The sequence below is a fragment of the Syngnathoides biaculeatus genome, chromosome 12, assembly GCF_019802595.1.
Source record: "Syngnathoides biaculeatus isolate LvHL_M chromosome 12, ASM1980259v1, whole genome shotgun sequence".
NCBI classification, from domain to species: domain Eukaryota; kingdom Metazoa; phylum Chordata; class Actinopteri; order Syngnathiformes; family Syngnathidae; genus Syngnathoides; species Syngnathoides biaculeatus.
The window spans coordinates 26,645,628-26,668,007 of NC_084651.1; the positions used below are offsets into that span (position 1 = coordinate 26,645,628).

The 22,380-nt window shown below is 46.3% G+C and overlaps 1 protein-coding gene across 3 annotated transcripts in view; it reads right to left on the reverse strand.

Moving 5' to 3' along the window:
* Nucleotides 1-3,589: 3,589 nt before the first annotated feature.
* Nucleotides 3,590-22,380, reverse strand: part of LOC133510175 (inactive pancreatic lipase-related protein 1-like) — a 50,483-nt gene continuing 31,692 nt past the window's right edge. Inside the window, exons 12-14 of one of the 3 annotated variants that reach the window (XM_061837936.1) lie at nucleotides 19,896-20,063; nucleotides 19,331-19,420; nucleotides 3,590-4,304 (exon numbers count right to left, since the gene is read on the reverse strand). In XM_061837936.1, the coding sequence (XP_061693920.1) occupies nucleotides 19,351-19,420; nucleotides 19,896-20,063 (238 nt within the window). In that variant the 3' untranslated portion in view covers nucleotides 3,590-4,304; nucleotides 19,331-19,350. Of the gene's footprint in view, nucleotides 4,305-14,160; nucleotides 14,433-16,639; nucleotides 16,686-19,330; nucleotides 19,421-19,895; nucleotides 20,064-22,380 lie in introns of those variants that run through there. The other 2 variants (XM_061837934.1, XM_061837935.1) reach the window with 2 other exon arrangements.

The following is a 22,380-nucleotide window of genomic DNA, read 5'->3' on the forward strand; positions in this document are numbered from 1 at the left end:
TGACCACAGTTTTTCGATGCAGTGCTGCATGAGGGATCAAAGGTCAAAGGCATTCAATGTTGGTTTTCAGACTTGCCGCTTATATGCAGTCATTTGAGGAACATTTTGTGTAAACTGTTGGACTTTTTTCTCACATACATGTTCACAAAGAGGTGATGCTCGTCCCATCTTTGCTTGTGAATGACTGAGCAATTCGGCGAAACTCCTTTTATCCTCAAACACAGAACCCAATATAAATACAAGTTGAACATAATTTGCAAATTATTAATTTTATTTTTGTGTCTGACACAACATCCCAACTTCATTGGAATTGGAGTTGTTGACATGGCTTCTAGAATTTCCTTTTGAAAATCAATCCATTTTACACATATAATTACAAATATTTGCAGTTGTTTTCCATTAAAATATTTTTGTTTATCTTACAAACCTTCATTTTCAAAATGTCTTAACTGTTAAGTATCCAAAATGAAGATGCTTGAGTTGCAGCATGTTGTTTGTACACGATAATATACAGGGGTGGCATGGTGGAGCAGCTGGAAAGCCTCAGAGTTCTGAGGACCCGGGTTCAATCCCAGCCCTCCCTGTGTGGAGTTTTCATGTTCTCCCCCTGTACCTGTGTGGGTTTTCTCTGGGCACTCCAGTTTCCTCCGACATCCCAAAAATATCCAACATTAATTGGACACTCTAAATTGCCCCTAGGTGTGATTGTGAGTGTGGCTGTTTATCTTGATGTGTCCTGCGATTGGCTGGCAACCAGTTCACCGTGTACCCTGCCTCCTCCCCATTGACAGCTGGGATAGGCTCCAGCACTCCCCGTGACGCTTGTGAAGACAAGCAGCTAAGAAAATGGATGGATGGATGGATGGATGGATGATATACAGAATTTTTTGGGGATTGAAGATGGATTTTTGACCCATTCAAAAATTATTTGGCAACCTTTTTCCTGCAGGTAAGACAACCCTGGTCCTACTAGAGGTGCATATGCCCTCTTCGAAATACATATGCCGGTGCCATTCTAATGACAGTTTATGTTAAGACCTGGGACTCAAGTATGTTGCACAGTGTGTTTTTTTTTTTTTTTATTATAAATTGCCAACTATGGCCTTGTCATGTCAGTTGCAAGTTTTATATTTTCATTTTTTCAGGCCCTTCTGAACAATAGTTTGCTCTTTTCCAAATGTGGAAGGTTTTTTCTTTTAAACCATTCTTTCATGTTACAATTCAATCCTGACATATTTTATATAAAAAATATTAATCGCAGGGCTTCTTTAAAAAAAAAAATAATTCTCGCCAAGTTAACTTCCTGTGGGGATTCAGCAGTTGAATAAGAACGTAAACAGGAATGTACTGAGTGACCATATCACATTTATGCATTGAGTGTATTATTTTTACAGAAGTGGTGCAAAAGAGCCACTCAACCCGTCACAGGGCAAGGTTCGTTTTAGCTTGGATGTGCATGAGTGCATGTGTTTGTGGAAGCAGACTGTGGACAGGGTGAAGAGGTTGCAGAGGCATGGCCGATTTTCCTCCAATAGCCATCAAGAGAGAGCAGTTGCTAAGGTAATCGGGCGGTTCCCGTACTCTCCAAATGGTCCTTCATTCAACTGGCCTCCCACATCCATTCTCTCCTTTTGATTGTTGCACGACTCAGTGCTCAGTGGCTTAACCAATGAAAATCATGGAACAATAAAAAGGTAGGCTGACTCATTTTGTCTTTTTTAGGCTTGATCATCTGAAAAATGACAGTGAAGGTCAGGAAATTATTTTTCTCTGAATTGGATATATTTGTGTAACTTCTCTAAGGATTCAGGGATGCTGCAGCACTCACAACATATACAAAATAAGCCACCATCAATAGTATAACCAGAGGGGGCCCCATAGCTCAGTGGTTAGAACATTGGTTTGGTAAACCAGGGGTCATGAGTTTGTTTCTCACTGGGGGCCTCCAATCCCCAAAAGGGGCTGCGTCAGGAATGGCATCTGTTGTAAAAACTGTTCCTAACAAATATGAGTATTCATCTGAGGCTGTGGCAACCCCAAATGGGACAAGCCGAAAGAAAGTTGACCAGGACTAATCGAGGGTCACTGCAAAAACTAACTGAATTGCTATCACTCATCATGTGTTGAAATCTATCATTCATATAATCATACTAGAGCTATTCATGTTATATAATTGTAATCTATAGACGTCAGTGGCTTTCAGTTCAGATTTTAAACTGCAGTCGTTATACTCAGTGGTGGGAACTAACAAAGTTTGTTCTTTCCATTCTTACATGATCACTACACTTACATATTTATGCTATCTGAATTTTACCTGTTTTTTGTTTTCTCCTTTTCCCCAGACAACTTTTAACTTTGCAGCATGGTGCTGACAGATTATAGTAACTCGCTCACAGTTCTGAGGACCGGGGAAAAATCCTGGCCCCACCTGTTAGGAATTTGCACGTTCTCCACTTTCCTGCATGACTTTTCTTCGGCCACTTTAGTTTCCTCCTACATCCCAAAAACATTCAGGTAGGTGAAAACTGGAGGGTAGCATCCAACGAACATGGCTCCAACGCCCACCACAGCCCCCTTCCCCAGTGACAGACTTTTGTTGGTTCGCCATCATATCGCAAGGGTCCATCATCACCATGTCCAATAAATGTTTGCTCCGTGATGGCATGTCTCATTTCAGATGGTGTAAATGTAACATAGCATTTCAGAAAAGGACATCATACCAACAGTGAACTGTGATTGTAGAAGTATGATGGTCTGGAGCTGCTTTGTTACTTCAGGACCTTGATGACTTTCTGTCATTGATGGAATTGTGAACTCTGCTTTCCTGTTTTCCTTCTCCAGTGCCTTCCTGTCCCTCCACCCACAATACTCACTCATACCACACTGCCAAGTTCGCACACTGCTCATGCTCCCGTGTCCTGCTCACACTGTGCTCAAGCCTTGAGATTCTTTACCTTGCGCTTCATCCCAATTGTCCCTTTCCAACTGATTCCTCATTCATAGTCTGCTTTTGGGCCCAGTCCAATATCATTTGGTTTTCAACCGTGACAGAATAGTCTGGGCAACTCAACCCAGCAACTCGTAAGAATGGAAGGAAACGCTCGTCCACCAAGGCACCAACATCCGCCAACACAATAAAGCACTTCACATCCCCTTTAACACACTAACAAAGCAAGTATCCTTCATTTCCACTCAGAAACACTCTGGTAACCCCTAACTAATCGAATCCACAGTGAGTATTCCTCCCAAACCCATTAATTTCCTTTGTGGAAGAGCTGCTCGTTTGGCTAATGCTATGTGCCAGAGTTCCTCACCAGTGTCACTCACCTTTGAATTATTTTCTGACAAACTGAAAAAGGTTTTTGACCACCCTGTCAAAGGCAGAGAGGCCTCATGGCGGCCCTTGGTCATTAATTAAGGCTCCAAATCTGCAGCCTGTTATTCCACTGACTTTCATATTCTGGTGGTTAGTGTGGTTGGAATGGCAGCTAATTGATTTTTCAAATCGTTCAAGCAGCAATGATGAACCCACGATGTATGACTCACGAGTCCAGGTACAGTTTGGGGAGCCTATTTATTCGATCCAAGGTCAATATACAGGCAGGCAGCCCAAACCAGCAGCAGTGTCAGAATTACAAGGCAAAGAGGCAAGGTGTCACCAAGGCAGGGTTCAATACACAAAGGTGTATCCTCTTTTACAGGGTTTGCATGATCATTTTACTTGGAATATTCAAGTTATTCTAGTTAGTATGAAGTGGTCAAATTTTTCATCATGTGACATGTAATTGAGCTTAAATTTGATTGGCCACACTTTTTTGCCTCAAGAGCTACTTTTGAAAATGACTCAATGACTCAAATTGATCTAACTACACTCAAAATGCCGGAATGTAAATATGGTGGAACAGTGAGAGACTGCTTAGCACATCCACCTCACAGTTTTCTGAGGATGCAGGTTCCAATACACCTTCACCTGTGTGGAGTTTGCATGTTCTCCCTGTGCGATTGTGGGTTTTCTCAGGGTACTCCAGTTTCCTTCCACATCCCCAAAACATGTGTGATAGGTTTTACTGAAGACTGTAAATTGCTCGTAGGTGTGAATGTGAGTTTGTATGGTGGTGTGTTTATTATATGTGGCCTATGGTTGGCTGGCAACCGCCTCTGCCCACAGTCAATTGCGGCGCATGGATATGCTCCTCCCACTTCAGTCCTTTTCAGCAGGTTGTTGGCATGCTCACATCCGGCAGAAGTGTGCAGTCAGCCGTCAGCAAGCGTTGGAATGTTGGCACACTGATAGCAAATGTGATCTGAAAGGGAACGTGGATGAAAATGAAGAGTGGGATAATGTGATTTTATATTCATAATCTGGTCTTATTTGTTGGAATTGAACCTTCTGCAATGATCATCACGGGTGAAAATCACTGCAGGAGCTGCTATTTCATCCAGGGTGACATTAGAAATCATGAAGATAGTTATGTTTTGTTGTGAAAATCAACATATATACTATACATTTTTGTGACTTGGCAGCACCGCAGACCCACTTGCTTAAAAGCCAGAAATGCCATGTTCCCACCACAATGAGGGCAAGTACTTCATGAATGAGCTAACTTTAGACATCACAAATACACAAAAATCGGATTCGGTCCTTTTGCAAGCCTAATGTGTTTACCGTCTTTTGCATTCAATGGACAAACTAAATGGTTGTCGAACTCAAACCATGTTTCGGACAAATTGTCTACGACATGCATAATATAGTGGAATAAAATGGATTCTGATGGAACAGGACCTTTACTGGATTGTTTTTTAAAGGCATGGCAAGGCATGCTACTATTTATAGAGGTTAATAAATACACAGGGTGTCAGAATTCTCCAGTGTTGTGGCAGACCAAATTTTGTACGTAGCCTCTGCACAAGAGCTGAGTTTCATTGTACTTGACTACTGTACAATAAAATATTGAGCTAACCACCTCTGTTCAACCTTTTGTTTGCTTTTTGTCTGTTGATCACTCACATAACTACTGCTGCATCAATTTATTTCCAAGGTCAAAAACATACTGTTCACAAGATTTTCTTAAGCAGGTCAAGTCAATTGCTATGTTGTTGTTTTCATCCGATGGCTCGTCAAAGCAATTGACATTTTGGCCAATTGTTACCTTAATAGAAATCAAAGTACATTCGCCTAAGGTACTCCCTCTTTATTGGACATCTCCAACTTGTCTCGTACATCTCTTACATTGTTTCTCCATTTTTGAATGAAGTTTCTCTTGAAGATGGCACAAACGACTCAAGGTCCAGGGGTTATATTTGTTGTGTAAGCATTCCCTCGCAGTGCTATTTTTCCATTTCAACCTACATCTATACTGCAACTCATTCACGCCGTGTCGATAAAACGCTTTGTTCGCAAGAATGCCACCCCCAAAGCTACTAGCTTAAAAAGCAGAGAATGGAAGTGCTGTCATTTGGAAATTCTCTCTGACAAACACACATAATTACAGGAATTAGTGTGCTATTTTGTCATTACCCTTCACTTTCAATGAGCCAATAATGAAAAGAGAAACAAGAGTGTGAGACAAAGACGGATGTCTTTAGAGGATTTCAAGACAGCCCCCACACCACCTCTTAGCCCACACATTCACTTTGGTGTTTTATTAATATTATTAATGCAGTCAGGCTGAAGCATCGAAGCGAAGAGTTTCTCCCTCTGATTGGTATTGTGTGAACACTTGATGGCTCAGCTCAGAGTGATTTCAAATAGACTTTGTTAGCGGCATGATGAAAATGTCAGCTCGTCTTTTTAAAGTTGTGTATTTGCAAGCGTGATTACAGGGTGTGCGTTTAAATAAATGAAGCCAAAACAATGACACACAATCAGGACTTCATAAACCAGCGAAAGGCCACAGACAGATTAATGAATGCATTGCAGACACACAAACATCCATGCATAAGATTTTGGAATTACACATATACGTGACACGTTGTGCATTCAAATAAGCAGGTGAAAGCAGTGATATCACCATGTCATTTACTGTTGATTTTGTGTTTACATAAGTGGCACATGATGTCTCTGCACTAATAAGAGTGATATTTACCCGTTCCCTGTCCTGACAGGCCTTGACAGTCACAACAAGTAAGTCAGCAGCTTAATACGTAGAAGAAAACCCTGGGCTGTAACTAATAACTTTTTAATAACACTCTTCAAGCTGTGTTTTTTTTTCCTTAATCAAGTTCTTTATTTCAAACTCTTGGTTTCAAAAGAGATGGGCATTTGTGTACTTTCAGGTAGCTACGTACCGCCTCACAAATTCATCAAATACCTATGACAAATTTGTCTTGTAAATGACGATTTAAAATAGTATATTTGGTAGTACTGCACATTCTTATGAGATCCAGTATGATGGCAATATGGTCTTTCTAATAGGAGAATAATACTTGGTTTTGAGTCAGACTGTTAGAAAGGCATTTATATTAAATAGTTAGTCACAATTGCGAGCTAGATTTTTGTTAACACCATTGTGGAACCTTCAAATTCGAACAAAATCTGTTGAAAAATGCAGATTGATGAGTATGGTGTTCTCATTTCAATTTGGTTTCTTTCCATGGGATATACTATGACATAAAGTGAATTAAAATGTCCTTAGATCAAATTATCACCGTCATAAAATGTTTACTGACTCCACGGGTTTTGTGGTGATCTTATGTCATGGATTGATGGTGCTAATATGAATTGCCAGGATTACATTTGAATTTAGGTACTTTTTTCCCCACAACATATGGACTTTTAGATTTATGACTTTGGAGTTTCAATTTACTTGAACATCAAAATATTAACTGGCTTTGCGTTCTTTTTGGCTATTTTGCGTTGGAGAGTCCGTAAGTGCAACCTCAGCAATGGGTTTGTCAGCAGCACTGGTGTGCTAATTTTTCCAAATCCTGTCCTGTCCTTTTGTACGTTAGTTATTGCATCTCCTCACCAGTTATCTCTCCCAGTCTACAAATAAATGTTGTCATGGTACATGGGTTCAAATATCTAGACCAGGGGTCGGCAATCTTTAACATTCAAAGAGCCATTTTGATGCAGTTTCCACAGAAAAGACAACTCTGGGAGCTGCAAACACTTTTTGATATCAGAAATGAAGATGTTAGTCAAGATTTTTGTGTGTGTGTGTCCATACACCCTCTCCATCTCTCATATATATCCATCCATCATCCATCCTCACAAGGATCGTGGGGCGTTTGGAGCCTATCGCAGCTGTCAACATACAGGATGCGGGGTACATCCTGAACTGGTTGCCAACCAATTGCAGGGCACATAGAGACAAACAGCTGCACTCACAATCACATCTTGGGGCAATTTAGAGTGTCCATTTAATGCTGTATGTTTTTGTGATGTGGGAAGAGACTGGAGTGCCCGGGGAAAACCCACTGAGGCATGGGGAGAACATGCAAACTCCACACAGGGAGGGCAGGGATTGAATTGTGGGGCCAATGAATTCCAGATCTCTCTCTCTCCCTCTCTCTCTCTCCCAGAGAGAGAGAGAGAGGAGAGAGAGAGAGATACACACACACACACACACGTATATATCAATCTATTCATTTTATTAGTCGCTTATTCTCACGAGGCTCACGGGAGTGGTGAAACTGAACTGGTTGCCAGCCAATTGTGTGCTTGCATTTGCCTGACAGTTCTGAGGATCAGGGTTCAAATCCCGCCTCCACCTGTATGGAGTTTGCATGTTCTCACCGTGCCTGCCTGGGGTTTCTCTAGGTACTCCGGTTTCATCCCACATCCCAAAAACATGCATTGATTGGACACTCTAAATTGCCCTTTGGAGTGATTGTACGTGCCTCTATTGTTCATCTCTCTGTGCTCTGCGAATGGCTGCCAACCAGTTTGGGGTGTACCCTGCCTCCTGCCCGATGATAGCTGGGATAGGCCCCGGCATTCCGAAAAAAACTCATGAGGATAAGCGGCTTAGAAAATGGATGGATGGATCGAGAAATTCAAACTGTCCTGGTGAACAGCTACATTGTTACAACACAAAGCCATACACATCCACCATTCTGCAAGCCCATAGCCCATGCATCTGAACAGGAAAGTTTTTTTTTTTTAAAAAAGATGAAAATTCAGAACCATGGAAGAATTGTTTTTTCAATTTCAGATATTTTGTATCAGACAAAATCAAAACAAATCTCCATCCCTGAACAGACTGTATTCCACCTCATGGTCGAACAGTCAGAAGCATCCAATCGCATTCCACCGATGTCATCATTCATTCCCAGTAGGCCTTAACTGTTGCGTGGCCTTGTGTAGTTAAAATGTAAAATGGTTCAGGAAACTGAGACCTTCTATTGGATGTTTGAATTACAACATTTCATGCATATAAGGTAGACAGAAAAAGGGAAGTCACAGCAGTCATGTTTTATATGAGGTTTAAAAAATGTCAGACAAAGCATTTGGAGCAGTTCTCATATACATGTGATTAACATGACTGTGTGTGTATGTGCATGCTGATCAAAAAAAATACAGTAATTTATACAAATGATGCATCATCATAGATACACACGTGTAGCACCTGTAAAGAATTTTTTGCTGTACTTATCTCTTCTAATCGTTGTCATGTTATTATTATGTTCTCTGTGTATGGGAGATGAGCAGAGGTTTGCATGTTTCGCCTGCCAGCAGGTGGCAGTGGGGTGTCTGCTGATGCAGTTGACAGAAGGAGAAGAAGAAGAAGAAATTCAGAGAGAACAGTCAGGGAGAAGGATTCTGGACAGCGAAGGAGATAACGTATAGACTCATAAGCATGTTGTGTTCTTTTTCTCCAGAGTTTTCTTGCTGTGAAAGCAAAGAATGAACATGTTTGACACACTATATGAGCCGTCTGTCGTGAGTGGTGCAACACAGGCACACACGAAAAAAAATGTGTGAATTGCAAAAATATTTTTGAATTTCAAAAACATGTGTTCACAGCGACATTTGTGGATTTGTAAAATATGGACACTTTTGAGACCTATCATATCCATTGTCCAAGCTGCTTATCATCACAAGAGTTGCGGAGGTGCCGGAGCCTAGCCCAGCTAAAATTGGCCAAAAGGCAGACTAAACCCTGAACTAGTCGCCAGTGGGACGCAGGGCACATATCGACACCATCACTGAGCGTGAACTAATCCCATGCTGCCTGCACCAAAGTCACACGTCTGTACCACTCACCAATAAGTGACCTTTAGAGATAAATGGTTCACCATAATTGTAATACCCGCTTGTCAAAAAAAAAAAAAAAAAACCTGCCACCAGAGTACAGACTTCATCCAGAATGAGATTTCCAGTGTTCACTTCCCTGTGTGGTGTTTACATAATTCACCCGCGGGACCTTGAGTTGGGGTGCGGGGTTCCGCACGGACTGTTTTTGTTGTTGTGCTTCCGGAGAAAAGGTTAACAGAGTTCCCGCCGTTATGTGAGTAGTGTTTTGATGTTGAACAATAAAGCAAGTTCTGTTCCTGTGTCCGACACTCCGCCTCCAACTCCTTTTCTCCGGCGCTACACTGGTGACCCCGACGTCAGTCCCGGTGTTTTCGAGACTGAAACGAACATGGCAACCGCCATCCTCAAATTGCCGGAGTTTTGGGAGACATCCGCGGCAGCGTGGTTCACACAGACTGAGGCTCAGTTCGCCCTCCGCAGGATCTCAGATGATTCCACGCGTTACTACCACGTTGTCTCAGCACTCGGGAGCTCAACGGCGGCCAGAGCAGTGAACTTCATCACCTCTCCCCCGGCCTGAGATAAGTATGCTGGGATCAAGGCTCACCTTCTCAAGGTTTTTGAGCTTTCACGGCCGGAACGTGCCCGACGTCTGTTGGCTATTAATGGACTGGGGGACAGCAAACCTTCCGAACTCATGGAAATGATGCTAAACCTGCTGGGCACGGAAGAGCCCAATTTCATTTTCATGGAACTGTTTCTCAGGCATATGCCACCGCATGTTCAGACGGCGCTCGTGAACAGTACTGTCACTGAGCCCCGGGCCCTGGCCGAGGAGGCCGACCGTTTCTTCCTGGCAACCCAGCGCTTCTCCCCTGAGACGCTGGCCGCGACGCGCATTTACTCACCTTCGGGCGCGGGGGTGGCATCCAGCAGGGGCCCCTTCGGCACCGACAGCCGTGCTGGCACAGGCTTGTGCTACTTCCATGCCCGTTTCGGTGCGAAAGCGAAGAGGTGCCGCGCCCCTTGCAACTACGACGCGTCGGGAAACGCCAAAGCCCATGCTTCGCAGCGGCCGTGAGCGTGGGCGCGAAGAGCCGGCTGCTGTTCGTCAAGGACAACCTTTACGGGCGCAAATTCCTTTGCGACACCGGCGCCCAGAGGAGCGTCCTGACGGCCACTGCGGAGGACGCCGCTGGCGGGACTCATGGGCCACCCCTACTGTCCGCTAATGGCTCCCCTATCCGCTCTTATTGCATGAGGACTGTGGACTTGTGTTTCGGGAGTCAGCGCTTCATATGGGACTTTGTCACTGCGGATGTCTCATTCCCTCTCCTCGGCGCTGATTTTTTTTGTGCCCACGGGCTGCTGGTGGATGTTAAGAGGGGCCGTCTGGTGGATGCACTGACTTTTTCCACGGTCGCCTGCGTCCGCAATTAGGCGACTTATGGTGGTCTCTCCAGTTCGCTATCAGACGGCACCAAGTACCAACTCCTCCTTGGTGAGTTCCCTGGCTTGACACGGCCCACTTTCTCCTCTGCCACGACTAAACATGGGGTCGAGCACCACATTGAGACCAAGGGCCCCCCGATCCACGCGAGGGCCCGACGGCTTGATCCCGAGAAGCTAGCAGTTGCTAAGTCCGAGTTTGCCAACATGGAGCGTCTGGGCATCGTCCGCCGCTCGGATAGCCCGTGGGCCTCGCCACTACACATCGTCCCTAAACCGAGTGGTGGGTGGCGACCGTGTGGTGACTACCGCCGCCTTAACGACGCCACTACGCACGACCGCTACCCTGTTCCACACATTCAGGACTTCTCAGCCCACCTGGCAGGCAAAATCTTGTTCTCCAAGGTCGACCTGGTGCGCGGGTATCACCAGGTTCCCGTGCACCCCTCAGACGTTCCCAAGACAGCTGTAATCACTCCGTTTGGACTGTTCGAGTTTCTGAGGATGCCGTTTGGTCTTAAAAACGCGGCACAATCTTTCCAGCGTTTAATGGATTCTGTGCTCAGGGACTTGCCATTTGTGTTCGTCTATTTGGATGACATCCTCGTCGCCAGCTCCTCGGAGGATGAACATCTGATGCACCTCCGCGACCTCTTCGCAAGACTTGAGCAGCATGGCCTGATCATCAACCCGGCGAAGTGTGTTTTCGGGGTGCCCTCTATCCAGTTCCTCGGGCACCTCATAGACAAGAACGGCGCCGCCCCCCTTCCGGCAAAGGTGGAGGCCGTCTCCGCTTTTCCCCGACCTCGCTCGGCTCGGGGCCTCCGGGAGTTCCTGGGGATGGTGACTTTCTACCACCGGTTCATCCGCCGGGCGGCCCACATCATGCGCCCGCTCTATGAGGCTCTTAAAGACAAGGCCCCCAACCGGGACGTTGAATGGACGGCCGAGAGGATGGAAGCCTTCGAGGCTACGAAGGCCGCACTGAGTCGTGCCGCTATGCTGGCCCACCCGAGCCACGGGGCCCTTGTCGCTCTCACTACCGATGCATCGGACTACGCTGTTGGAGCCGTATTCGAACAGTGGGTCGGCGGCGCCTGGCAGCCGCTTGCCTTTTTCAGCCGTCAGCTGGTCCCCAGGGAGCGCAAATACAGCACGTTCGATAGAGAGCTCCTCAGCCCCTGGCTGGCGATCCGCCACTTCCGCTCCCTATTGGAAGGCCATGAGTTCACGGCATATGTGGACCATAAACCCCTCACTTTCGCCATGTCCAAGGTGGCCGAGCCGTGGTCCGCCCGCCAGCAACGCCAACTGTCATTCATCTCTGAGTACACTACGGACATCCAACACATCGCCGACAAATCCAATGTGGTCGCGGACTGCCTCTCCAGGGCGATCGTCGGCACTGTGCATCTGGGTCTCGACTACTCCCGCATGAGCGCAGACCAGGCCTCGGACCACGGGGTGCAGGCCCTCAAGACTTCTGACACGGGTTTGCGCCTGGAGGAAGTCGCGGTTGGTGACTCGGGCGTCAGGTTGCTGTGCGACCTCTCAGCTGACCAGCCTCGGCCGCTGGTCCCTGCAAACTGGCGAAGAGCGGTTTTCGAGGCGGTCCACAACCTCTCCCACCCCGGAAGGAAACCGTCCGTGAGGCTGGTGGCCCAGAAGTTCGTGTGGCGCGGTCTCAAGAAAGATGTGCAGGCCTGGGTCGACTCGTGCGTGGCCTGTCAGCGGGCTAAGGTGCATCGCCACACAAAAGCCCCCTTGGAGCCCTTCGCTGTCCCCGAGAGGAGGTTTGACCACGTCAACGTCGACTTGGTAGGTCCACTTCCTCCCTCGCACGGATTCACCTACTTGCTCACCATGGTGGACAGGACAGGGAGGACGGCGAACCGCGTGCGAGCGGCGGGAGGGCGCGCGGCGGGGGCTGTCGAGCACCCCTCCGCTGACGCCTCCCACCTCCGCGGACGCCGCCTCGACCGTCGTGGATCCGAGGTCGAACCCGCAGGCTGGGGGAACCGTCCACCCGAACACCGGCGGAAGCCGGCCGGCAGGGGCCCCCCAAAGGCGGGTCACGAGTGCCAATCGGTCAGTGAGAATGTGCTGCGGTGCGTTGTGGGTGCGGGGTCCGGCCGGCACGGTCGTGCCCAGTTCCGGCCGGAGGAGGAGGAGGACAGCCGCGTCAGACGCGGCTTCTCCGTCGTGCCGTAATCTGGACCCACAAACGGGAGGACGGCGAACCGCGTGCGAGCGGCGGGAGGGCGCGCGGCGGGGGCTGTCGAGCACCCCTCCGCTGACGCCTCCCACCTCCGCGGACGCCGCCTCGACCGTCGTGGATCCGAGGTCGAACCCGCAGGCTGGGGGAACCGTCCACCCGAACACCAGCTGAAGCCGGCCGGCAGCCGTTCCCCTCTCCTCGACAACGTCGTCAGACGTGGCCCGGGCGTTCATCGGCACGTGGGTTGCACGCTTCGGGACACCGTGCGACCTTTCCTCAGATCGTGGCCCTCAGTTTAGCTCTGAACTCTGGAACGCAGTCACTGAGAGTTTGGGGGTCAAGCTGCACCGCACTACCGCCTATCACCCCCAGGCCATGAAAGCAGCCCTGCGTGCCGGCTTGACGGACGGCAACTGGTTGGATAAACTCCTGTGGGTCATCCTCGGCCTCAGGTGCGCCCCCAAGGAGGACCTGTTGTCCTCATCCGCCGAACTCGTCTACGGCCAGCCACTGCGGGTCCCCGGCGAATTAATCCCGGACGCCACAGCGCCCTGGTCCGCAGCCAGGCAACGGTCCTCCCTGCTGGAGGCCGCAAAAGGGTTCGCGCCGGTTCCCACGTCGCAACATGGCACCCCAGCTGCCCGGCTGCCCCTTCACCTGCGCTCTGCGGATTTTGTGTTTGTTCGTCATGACGCCCACCGTGGACCTCTCCGCCCCCCATACGACGGGCCGTTCAGGGTCCTGGAGCACGGGGATAAGAGCCTGCTCGTGGACATTGGCGGCAGACCCGAGACTGTTTCCATGGACAGGGTCAAACCCGCGCACCTGGACATTGCCCAGCCTTTGGGGTTGGCCCTCCCCCCGCGCCGGGGTCGTCCCCCTTTGCCCTGTGCCCCTGCGCCTGCCGGGGTACCCTTGACCCCGCCTGAGCCCTTGTCCCGTGACTCAATGGACATTGCGGCCCCGCCCCCCTCGGCCCCTACAGTGCACACCCGCCGGGGTCGGGTCATCATCCCTCCACGGCATAAGGATTTTGACTATGGGTGAATTCTGGGGGGGCTTGTGTGGTGTTTACATAATTCACCCGCGGGACCTCGGGGTGCGGGGTTCCGCACGGACTGTTTTTGTTGTTGCGCTTCCGGAGAAAAGGTTAACAGAGTTCCCGCCGTTATGCGAGTAGTGTTTTGGTGCCGAACAATAAAGCAAGTTCCGTTCCTGTGTCCGACACTCCGCCTCCGACTCCTTTTCTCCGGCGCTACACCTGGACCAGCTTACTGTAAAATGTAGAATTTAATTTCAAGTTCTTCTGCTCACCTATAAAGAACTAAATGATGAGGTGTTGCTATACTTTAAAGAGCTACCTTGCCAAAGATCATATTTAATGTCCCAGAATCTATAAATCATGAAAATGAAGGAAGAATCCTTATTGTCAAGATCCTCTACTGTTGAAGCTCTGACCAGATTTGGTCCATGAGACATGCACTATCAAGGTATTCAAGACCAAAAATAAAAATCTTCCTCTTTAATCATGCTGCTTTGCTGTGCTCCATCCACTCCATGCTACCCCTGTAAAAAAAAAGAGAAAAAAAAACAACTTTGAACTTGAAACTATTATTTTCCTGTCTTAAGTTCCTGGTTCGAATTTGTAGTAATCCATATAGGAGTCAAGGGGTTTCACCATACCGAATTTACTCAACAGCTTACTTTACGAGCATGGTGCACAACCACAACATCTTCTTCCCGGTACACTAATATAATTGTACATAGCTTTGACTAACCCTTAGCGTCCTTTTGTCAGTATTACATCCCTCCCCACTTAAGCAGATACAATACATATAAAATGAACAGAGAACATGAACAGGAAACATTTCAATTTTTTTTTTACACCAACACTCATCCAGTCAGTAATTCAACTGGAAGTGTTTAAGGCAACTGGGGAACTACAGCTCCCAGATTCTCTTGGCAGTCCAGCAGCATCTGACTCCACCACCTTATCACTGCTGAGAACAACATCCTCCACATCCAACAAAGTGTCCTCCATCATTCCAGTGTGGCCTTCTACACAGTCTCACTCTGCTGGCTCTCCATATCCTTTTGCGGACGTGCCAGAATCTGATCCACATGCTTCCTGACCACACTACCATCCTTCACCCTAACCTCATGCGACACTGGCCCAGTCAGTGACACAATAAGGCGCAGAATCCACTTGGGGCCAAAACTAAAGTTACAGGTGAACACTGTGTCTCCGACATCAAAACTGCATTTTTTTGCTTTTAGAGCAGGGGTGTCCAAACTTTTTGCAAAGAGGGCCAGATTTGGTAAGGTGAAAATGTGTGGGGGCCGACTATTTAGCCTGACATTCTTTGAACCATTAACATTAAATACAAATTAACTTTTTGGGATTTTTTTTAATTTAATTACAAATGGCATACTTTTACTTTTACATTTTTTTTTACATTTAGGTTTTTACCGAAATCACAAACCACAAAAAATTAAGAAAACTATAAAGGATATCTAAGTTCATGTGAAACATTACATATTATTCACTATTATATGCTCACTGTAGGAAAAGTGGTGAAAACAAAACAATGATCACTGCATATTCAAACTGTGATTTTGACGATCACAAAAAATTAATTAACTGAGATTTAAGAATTTATTTAACTCAGAGGACTTAACAAAGGTCTTGCCTGCACTAATGTGAAGGGTGATACTGGGATCTTGACTGCAGTATGTAGTCCATGTCTGGCTCAAGAGCAGTGGTTTTGATGCGCAAGACGTCACGCAGGTGAGAGTCACTCAGTCTCGTCCTCATGCGGCTCTTGTTAATGTTCATAACGGAGAATGTCTTCTCGCACATGTATGTGGAGCCAAACAAGCTCAGCATTTTCTTAGCAAATGTCCGAATTGCTTGGAACCTGCCTTCATCCAGCTGGCGGTAGAAGTTGACAAGAGGGAGCTGTTGGTGCCGACTGCGATGCTCGGCGTCACACTGCAGCTCAATGAGCTCCAGTTGCAGGTGGTCTGGAGCGTCATCAGGGTCCACGGAGAAAGGAGAGGAAAAAAGCGTGATCTCCTTTTCAATAGCTGCAAAGTCCCGAAAGCGCTGCTGAAACTCCTCAACCAGAGATGAGATGTCTGCTGCATACTTTGTCATTTGCGCACTGATATTGATCTGTGGGAAACTGGTCACAATTTCCTGCAGTGACGGGAAATGTGCGGTATTGGGCTGCGCCTGTGACAGGTGTCTTTGGAAAAGTAGCAGCTTGGTCCGAAAGGCTTTGATGTGTGAATACAGTTGGCTTACCACTGCATTTTGCCCTTGAAGGCTTGTGTTCAGCGCATTCAGATGTCGCGTTATGTCAACTAAAAATCCCAAATCAGCCAGCCAAACAGGATCATTTAATTGTGGCATGGGTTGTCCCTTTTTAGTCAAGAATTGTCCAATTTCCTCCCTGAGAGAGAAGAAGCGCTGCAGCGCAGACCCCCGACTGAGCCACCTTACGTCGGTGTGATACAAAACATCTCCGTATTCAGCCTGGATGTCGAGAAGAAACTGTTGAAACTGGCGGTGGCACAGCGCTTTGGAGCGAATATAATTAATAGTCTTTATCACCGGTTTCATAACATTATCATATTTCATATATTTGGCACAGAGAACTTCTTGATGAATAATACAGTGGAGTTTAATAGCGCTGCCTCCTTCTTCGCTGACTTTGTTACAGACAAGGCTTGATAATCCACTCCGCTCGCCAGCCATGGCAGGTGCGCCGTCCGTAATAATCCCGGTGACTTTATTCCACTGTAGTTTCATGTCATCTACGGTGGAACAAACAGAAACAAATAAATCCGTTCCTCTTGTTTGGCCCTTCAGACTCTGGAGGTCCAGAAGCTCTTCACTCAAGTTCATGTCATTGTCCACTCCTCTTAAAAAGATCAGTAACTGAGCGGTGTCGGACGCATCCGTGCTTTCATCGCACACTAACGAGAAAAAGTCAAACTCAGTTCCTTTTGCCTCTAACTGTCTCTTAATATCTAATGAAACGTCTTCAATTCTCCGTACCACAGTATTACGAGCCAGGCAAATATTGGCAAACTCTTGCTTCTTCGCGGGACAAATTTTCTCAACCATTTCCATTACACAGTCTTTAATAAATTCACCCTCAGTGAAAGGTTTGCAGTGCTTTGCAATCAGCGTTGCCACTTCGTAGCTTGCCTTTGTGGCATTTTCATTTGACTCACGGACTCTTGTGAAAAAGCTTTGCTGTGCCGTTAAAACAGCTTCCAGTTGCTTCACTTTTTCACCGCGTTTGTTCCCAGTTAGCTTGTCGTAGCTAGCATGTTTCGTCTGGTAGTGCCTCTTGATGTTGAATTCCTTGAAAACAGCCACAGTCTCTTGGCAAATTAGGCAGACACAGTTGTTTCGTATTTCAGTGAAAAAATACTCAAATTTCCACTTGTCCTGGAAGCGGCGGCCCTCGCGGTCAACTTTCCTTTTTTTGTTTACAGACGCCATGTTAGAAATGGGCTGGGCTGAAACGATCACGCAAGGTCAAGGGTCACGGCGGCCAGAGTGCGGCCACAGGGCTACTGCCATCTTCTGGTGAAATGAAAAATATGAAAAATAGCTTTTTGTACACATGTATTTTATACTGTGGTCAACAGTGCTGGCGGGCCGCATATTATTGATTTCATGATAGAGGCCGCGGGCCGGTAAAAATTTGTCCACGGGCCGCAATTGGCCCGGGGGCCGGACTTTGGACATGTCTGTTTTAGAGGATGATCTCAGGACTGACGGTCCTGGTTCTTTAACACTCTCCTGTTAAGATGCGGAAGGATCCGGGCCAGTGTACAATGTAACTTCTTTCTAATAAGTTGTTCTGCCGGAGATAGATCTGTTGAAGTCTTCAGAGTTACTCTAACACAATAACACCATGATCACCTCCTCTGTCAAAGTGCCCTCCTTGCATTTTCGTAGCATTCCTTTCAAGTGCGACTGTCATGAAATGGATGATTTTTGGAATATTATAAATGAAAAACCCACAGCCAATATGGTCCCGTGTTTTTTCACCACAAAACTTGAATTTGACATATACTGCTTTTTATAACTTACGCCATGAAAATCCTCTCAGGTATTTGTTTTCGAGAAGAAGCAGGAAGTGACGTACAGGACAGAGGCACCCCCTAGTGGACTCGTTTGTTTCCATTTGTTTTACTTACGGGAAGGTAGCTCGTTGTTCCTTTGTGTTAGCCAAGATGCTGGCTCATTGCAATGCTGGACATTGCTTGCACACTCGGGAGAATGGATTTAGCCTTCATAAATTTGCAAGAGACATAGTTCGTTGTGAAAAATGGATTGCACGGGTGCAGAGGACGAGATCTTCGTGGGTTCCAAATAACAGGTAGGAAGTAATAATTCATCCTCGACACTCTTTGATGAAGTTGTCTTAAAATGCTGTCTTGGCTCGGCAGTGGCAAAATCACCGTAGCCCTCACAGGACACAACCATTTTGGATCTTCTTCTTTTCCTTTCGGCTTGTCCCGTCATCTTTTTCCATCTTAGCCTATCTCATGCATCCTCCTCTCTAACACCCACTGTCCTCATGTCGTCTCTCACAATATCCATCAACCTTTTCTTTTGTCTTCCTCTCGTTCTTTTGCCTGTCAGCTCCATCCTCAGCACCTGTCCACCAATTTCCTCACTCTCTCGCCTCTGAACATGTGCAAACCTTCCAAGTCTGCTCTCTCAAATCTTGTCTCCAAAACATCCAACTTTGGCTGTCCTTCTAATGAGCACATTTCTAATCCTATCCAACCTGCTCACTCCGAGCGAGAACCTCAACATCTTCATTTCTGCTACCTCCAGATAATTTTTCATCACAAATGGGGCAAAATCACTTCCTTCCAGAACTACTGGCCACCCTTTGTGTACCATTGCTCTCATTCTTGAAAGTACCAGGTCTTTCAGGTGCTGCTGTGACTAAGAACGAAATTAAGTGGTGTGGGGATCTGTGGTTTTGAAATTATTTAACAGGATACACCAATGTCACCAATTCATTCCACCAGTGGGCTAAAATAACACCAAACTATTACATAAATCCTGCAGTTTAAACATGCTTTACTATAGTATTCTATCATTTTATTGATTCTATCTGTGGGGTTTGGGGTTTTAGAGCCAGAGGGCACAAGTTCAAGTTCTTATTTGGACATAAATGTAAAAATGGAAAGTATCATGAGCACTTCACTCGAAATGAGTCCTTTCATGTTTGTTTGTGTGGGATCTGTTTCTCAGTGTGACGTGAAATAAAATATAGGGGAGAGCACTGTGTAAATTCAATTTCCCCTTGAAGTATTATCTCAGCCTAGTACTATATGAAGTCGTATTTAAGCCATATTCATGTAAAATTGCTGAGTAAGAAAATGGACATAGACTGAATTCAAGATTTTATTAAGACACCACTTACATTACGGTTATTGTGGATGGTTAAGCTTGGCAAGGAAGCACGGACTGAATCACATTTTCTGCAACATTTTCTGTTCCACAGAAGTGAGTGCTGTGACAGAAATAAAGGTGAGATTAATTGACGTAAAAGTGAAGTGTATGCATGCATGCATTTTTTTTTTGAAAGTTTCATTTGTGCTGAAGAATACATTCTAAATCAATTTGATAATCAACACTGAGGAAGGACTGAAATACTAGAAAACATTTAATTCACAAAATAAATATTTCCATAGGGTGGAGTTTTCAGGTTTCAACCAGCACACACAGTCCAGTTTCCAATATAACCCCGGGATGACAGTCCCATGTTGTCCTCTAGTGGCCACTTGCTGAACTTCAACATGTGTATCAGCTCGGCAGTTGAACTGCACAAACATTTCCCTTTGGCAACTTCAGACTGATTTCTTTTGTATGTTTAGGCAAAAAAAAAAATAAAAACAAAATAAAAAAAATAATAATTTTCTTTCGGGAAAAAAAAACGTGACAGTGTGGGAATCTTATCTGTTAAGTAAGCACAAATGTTTACTTACACCTCCTTGTCCTTTCCCCTCAGCAGCTCCACTTTAGATGCGCCGTACTTAGGTTTCAAGGGATTGATAATGTGGTTGTTCCACCGAAATTTGACTTGCGTTACCTTGCTAACATCAATTTCAGCGTTTATGTGGACTTCATAGGTCTTTCCTGGTTTCATTATGCCACTGAAAAAGAGACAGTATGCATCACTCCATACACTAGCTGATATTGAGCACTGTGTGTGTGATGCCCACGAAGTATACTAACTTAACACTTAACTAATGTAACAATAATTCAACTGTTGCTATTTGTGAGTTCCATGAATGAATTTTGACATTGTCATTAAGAAATGCAGATTTCAAAAATAGTAAGTTTCTTTCAGCTTGTCCCTTACAGGGTCACCACAGCGTTCATGCACATATATGTCTCGCACAATTTTTTTTATATACACCAGATGCCCTTCTGGACCCTGACGCAACCCTTCTCAGGGAGTGGAGGCCCCAGTGGGATATGAACCCACAACCCCTGGTTTACCAAACCAGTGCTCTAACCACTGAGCTACAGGGCCTCCAAATGCAAATTTCAATATTCATCCCAATTTTGGGAAGTAAATGAAAATGACATCAAGGTTACAAAGTGTTAATTTCGAAATTAGTAAAGAGTGAGATGATAAATGTGTAATGTTTTTGATGTGATCATTGTCGATGATCAACAGGAAATGTAATAAATATCTGGACAGACAGTGACAATGCAGTATTGTCTATACTGGGTAGATTTAGGAAACAGGGAAAAACAAGTACATTGTATGTTTCAGTTATGTATTTGTGTTAGTTGTGAAACTGTAAATAATGTTTTGGTGGGCAACAGACAACTGCGTCAGTGTCTCCATCACATTCTAACCAATTTTCCGCCACTATATTCCGGTACCTGTAACATGTGGTGGTGACAATGATATTTAAACCTTTTGGAGATATACTATGTGGTTGTTAACTGCTTAGAGTAATAGGGTATGCATTAATGAAATTTACTGGCATATCCAGTTTATGTGTGACTACTGTAGCATGCCACAGTTTTGGATGCTGGATTTTCACTTCATGTTGGGACTTTTCTTTTTTTCTTATTTTTTTTTTTTTTACATTGGTTTTGTTTTGAAGGCACAGGGACATTTTTCACAACAAATTCTGATCTTTGAGTCACCCAAAGTTCCCAAAGAGGGCGCGCAGTATGCAAAAAGACAATGGGGATGTATATATTGTGATCTTGATAAAAATGTCAGACATTTACAAAGTACGACTCCAAAACTCCAAAACTTCTATGACGAGTATAAACATCAGATCTTGGTTTCCCTTGCCCTGACGCGGGTCACCGGGGCCCCCCTTTGGAGCCAGACCTGGAAGTTGTTTTTGAAGACAAGCACCTGGTGGCCGTGCCTGCACCCATGAGGCTCGGCTGAGCACAGCCTGAAAGTGTAACATGGGTAACATGGGTCCCACCTTCCCATTGGCTCACCACCTGTGAAAGGGGCCATAGAGGAATGTCACCTCTTTGACATGGATGGAGCCCGAGTTGGTGCGTGAGGTCGAGAAGTTCCGACAAGTTCTAGTCGGACTCGCCTGTAAGGACCGTTTGGGCTCTGGTGCCACTCCTCTTGAGAGGGGTTGGACTCTGTTTCACTCTGGAGTTGCCCACGGGGAGAGACACCGAGTAAGTGTGGGTATACTTATTGACCCCCAGCTCGGGGCCAGTACGTTGGGGTTTATACCTGGTGGATAAGATGGTAGCCTCCTCCGCCTGCAGGTAAGGGTCGGGTCCTGACTGTTGTTTGTGCTTACGCACCAATCACCAGTACAGAGTACCCACTGTTTTTGGTGTCCTTAGAGGGAGTGCTGGAGAGTGCCCCCTCTGGTGACTCCATCATTCAGCTGGGGGACTTCAATCCCCACGTGGGCAATAAAAGTGAGACCTGGAAGGGCGTGATTGGGAAGAACGGCTCCCCCAATCCAAACTCAAGTGGTGTTCTGTTACTGGACTTCTGTGGTCATCACGGACTGTCCATAACCAACACAATGTTCAGGCATAAGGGTGTTCACATGTCCACAGACACCAGGTTGCAGTTCGATGATCGACTTTGTGGTTGTGTCATCGGACTTTCGACGTTATGTTTTGAACACTCGGGTGAAGAGAGGGGCGGAGCTGTCAACTGATCACCACCTGGTGGTGAGTTGGATCCAATGGTGGGGGTAGATGCCAGTCCGACGTGGCAGGCCGAAACGTATTGTGAGGGTCTGCTGGCAACGGCTGGCAGATTTCCCTGTCAGAAGGAATTTCAACTCCCACCTCCGAAAGACCTTTGCCCACGTCCTGGAGGAGGTGGGGGACATTGAGTCCAAGTGAACGATGTTCCATGCCTCCATTGCTGAGGCAGACGACTGGAACTGTGGCCAGTGCCTGTCGTGGGAGCAACCCACGAACACGTTGGTGGACTCCAACAGTGAGGGATGC